Here is a 2,843-nt window from a genome sequence, read left to right as displayed (position 1 = left end):
CACTCTGCCACACCAACATACACAGTTCAAGTTCAAGACATGTTATATCTACTTATATCTAGGAGAAAAAAACACATTAGAAAAGGTCACATGCAATAGAGAACCTGCGTTTCTTGAGCAGTACCCTCATACAGTCATCATCAACATAGGGTCTATTTTTGGGTGATATCAAGTGTAAACCTTAATTTGGGTGTTAATTTGTAAGTGCAGTAAATGTCTAGAATTCTGGTGCAGAGATAACACTCTGCCTCACATTTAATGTTAATACTACCTCTATCCTCATAGCAAGTTACACAATTAGAACACTTACTACAGTAATTGGGAAACTTATACACACTCATCATGTATGTACATGCAAACATACAGTATATGAAGCATTCAGGTGGAATAGAAGTTTTCAGCCAATCATAATCAAGGAACTACTTTAGAATATAAGTTTTCTTCAGTTGACCATCCCACCACCACAACCAGTTCACACCTCCACCCCACCTCCACTGTCCTGCTTTGTGGAGTGTGAGTGTTGAGTTATGGCCATGCCCACCTGTGGACCATCAGACGTGCAAGTAACGACCATTCAAATGGAAGTCCCTCCCACAATCCTTTGTTATTCTTATTTGCATTCCAGCCCCTACAGCTGATTGGTTAGCTTTGAATTTTAGAAGCTATTGGGGCAGACAAAGGGACTATATGAACACAACACACTGGGGCCTCAATTTAAGTCTCATTTTAAGGAAGACATTGGGATGCACTGGTACTATAAATATTTGCCCGTTTATTATTGTATTTAAGAACTTTTTGATGTGAATAGTGTACTTTTGCAAAAAGAACCAACGTCTGAAATGGCAGGACCTGTTGGTTCATCAGACCAGCTCACTGCAGTGAAGAAGGAGAGTGAAGAAGAAGAATGTGATGATTTACTACAAGAGTTTTTGTTTACAACTCAGAAACAGAAAGAAGAGCCTGGACTGGATCATGAATCTAAGACTGAAATGTTCATGTCACCATCTGAGGAAATTAAAAAGGAAGACATATCTGATTTAATGGAATACAATCACACAGATTCTTTTCCAAAAGGTGAGATTCTAAACAGTTTGTATTATGATTTAAAATAATGATAATAATTTCAAAGTGACACTAATATCAACAACGCCTGATGTAGATATTCTGAAAATCAGATAACAAGCTTCTTTATCTCTAATGTTGTAGGAAACATTCAAATGATCCATGCTAACAAAAGCATGCACTCTGAGGAACAACAAAACAAAGAGTGTAATAATCGCTCTTGCCAGACAACTAGAGAGAAACAGCATGAATTCCAGTGTTCGGGAACGTTTGATGAACTCCCTGCTGTTGCATATCAGCAACTGTCTGATCTCAAGGATCATCAAATGATCCATACTGGAGAAAAGCCACATCAGTGTTCTGAATGTGGAAAAACCTATAGCAGAAAGTATAATCTCATGAAGCATCAGTTGATCCATATTGGAGGAAAGCCACATCAGTGTTCTGAATGTGGAAAACACTTTGGTCAAATGTCTGATCTCAAGAAGCATCAAAGGATTCATTCTGGAGAAAAGCCACATCAGTGTTCTCAGTGTGGAAAATATTTTGCTCGAAAGGCTTATCTCAAGATACATCAGAGGATCCATACCGGAGAAAGGCCACATGAGTGTTCTGAATGTGGAAAGGTATTTATTCAAAAGTGTAATCTCAGAGAACACCAGAGAATTCACACAGGAGAAAAGCCACATGAGTGTTCTGAATGTGGAATGGCATTTGGACAAAAGTCTGCTCTAAGAACACACCAGATAAGCCACACAGGTGAAAAAACCCATCAGTGTTCTCAATGTCAAAAAACCTTTGCTCAAATATCTAATCTGAAGGCACATGAGATGATCCATACTGGAGAAAAGCCATATCAGTGTTCTCACTGTGGAAAGACCTTTACCCAAAAGGTTAATATGAAGAAACACCAGAAGATCCATTACGGGCAGAATCCGTAACTTTGCCATAAATGTGGGTAGATGTTCAAGAGTACCACAAAACTAGCAAGCCAGCGAGTCAGATGACACATACAGGAGACAAGTCACATCAGTGTTCTGTGTGGAAAAGCCTTTACTCAACTCTTATCTCAAGGCACATCAGAGGAGCCATTCTGGAGAAAGAATACATCGGTGTTCTCGGTGTGGAAAGGCCTTTACACATCTATCTACTCTCACCAGGAAATTCATACATGAGAAAAAACATGCCATATCAGTGTACTACATTTGGCAAGTGTTCCAGGGCCAGTTTGAATCTCACCATTCATCAATTTGTTCATGCTGGGGAAAAGACACATCAGTGTTCTCAGTGTGGAAAGGCCTTTACTAAATCCTCTCATCTCAACGATCCATTGTGGGGAAAAGGCATGGCCTACTGGTTAGGGCTTCGGGCTTGTAACCGAAGAGTTGCCGGTTCGATCCCCCACTCAGTATGAAAAATGTGGGCAGGGGAAGTGGTTGAGCACTGCTCTCCCCTGCTCACATCCACGGCTGAAGTGTCCTTGAGCAAGGCACCTAACCCCTCACTGCTCCCCGAGCCCTGTAGCAGGCAGCTCACTGCTCTGGGTTAGTGTGTGCTTCACCTCCAGTGTTGCCACAGTTACCTTGAAAAAGTAATCTGATTACTGATTACTCCTTTAAAAAGTAACTTAGTTACTTTACTGATTACTTGATTTTAAAAGTAACTAAGTTAGATTACAAGTTACTTTATTAGTTACTTTCAGCAGCTGCCGACAACACCCCCACCGCCTCAACATAAAAATGATAACCAGTTTTGCCAATACTCATTATACTGGAAGTGCA

The 2,843-nt window shown here is 40.3% G+C and overlaps 1 protein-coding gene across 1 annotated transcript; it reads left to right on the top strand.

The window, feature by feature from the left end:
• Positions 1-527: 527 nt before the first annotated feature.
• Positions 528-2,003, top strand: LOC121697214 (gastrula zinc finger protein XlCGF7.1-like). The gene is made up of 2 exons (XM_042078635.1): positions 528-563; positions 1,362-2,003. The coding sequence occupies exons 1-2, from the start codon at positions 528-530 to the stop codon at positions 2,001-2,003; spliced, it is 678 nt and encodes a 225-aa protein (XP_041934569.1).
• Positions 2,004-2,843: the final 840 nt, after the last annotated feature.

This window comes from Alosa sapidissima, chromosome 2, assembly GCF_018492685.1.
Source record: "Alosa sapidissima isolate fAloSap1 chromosome 2, fAloSap1.pri, whole genome shotgun sequence".
Taxonomy (NCBI): Eukaryota; Metazoa; Chordata; class Actinopteri; order Clupeiformes; family Clupeidae; genus Alosa; species Alosa sapidissima.
This window is presented reverse-complemented; position numbering and strand designations above follow the sequence as displayed.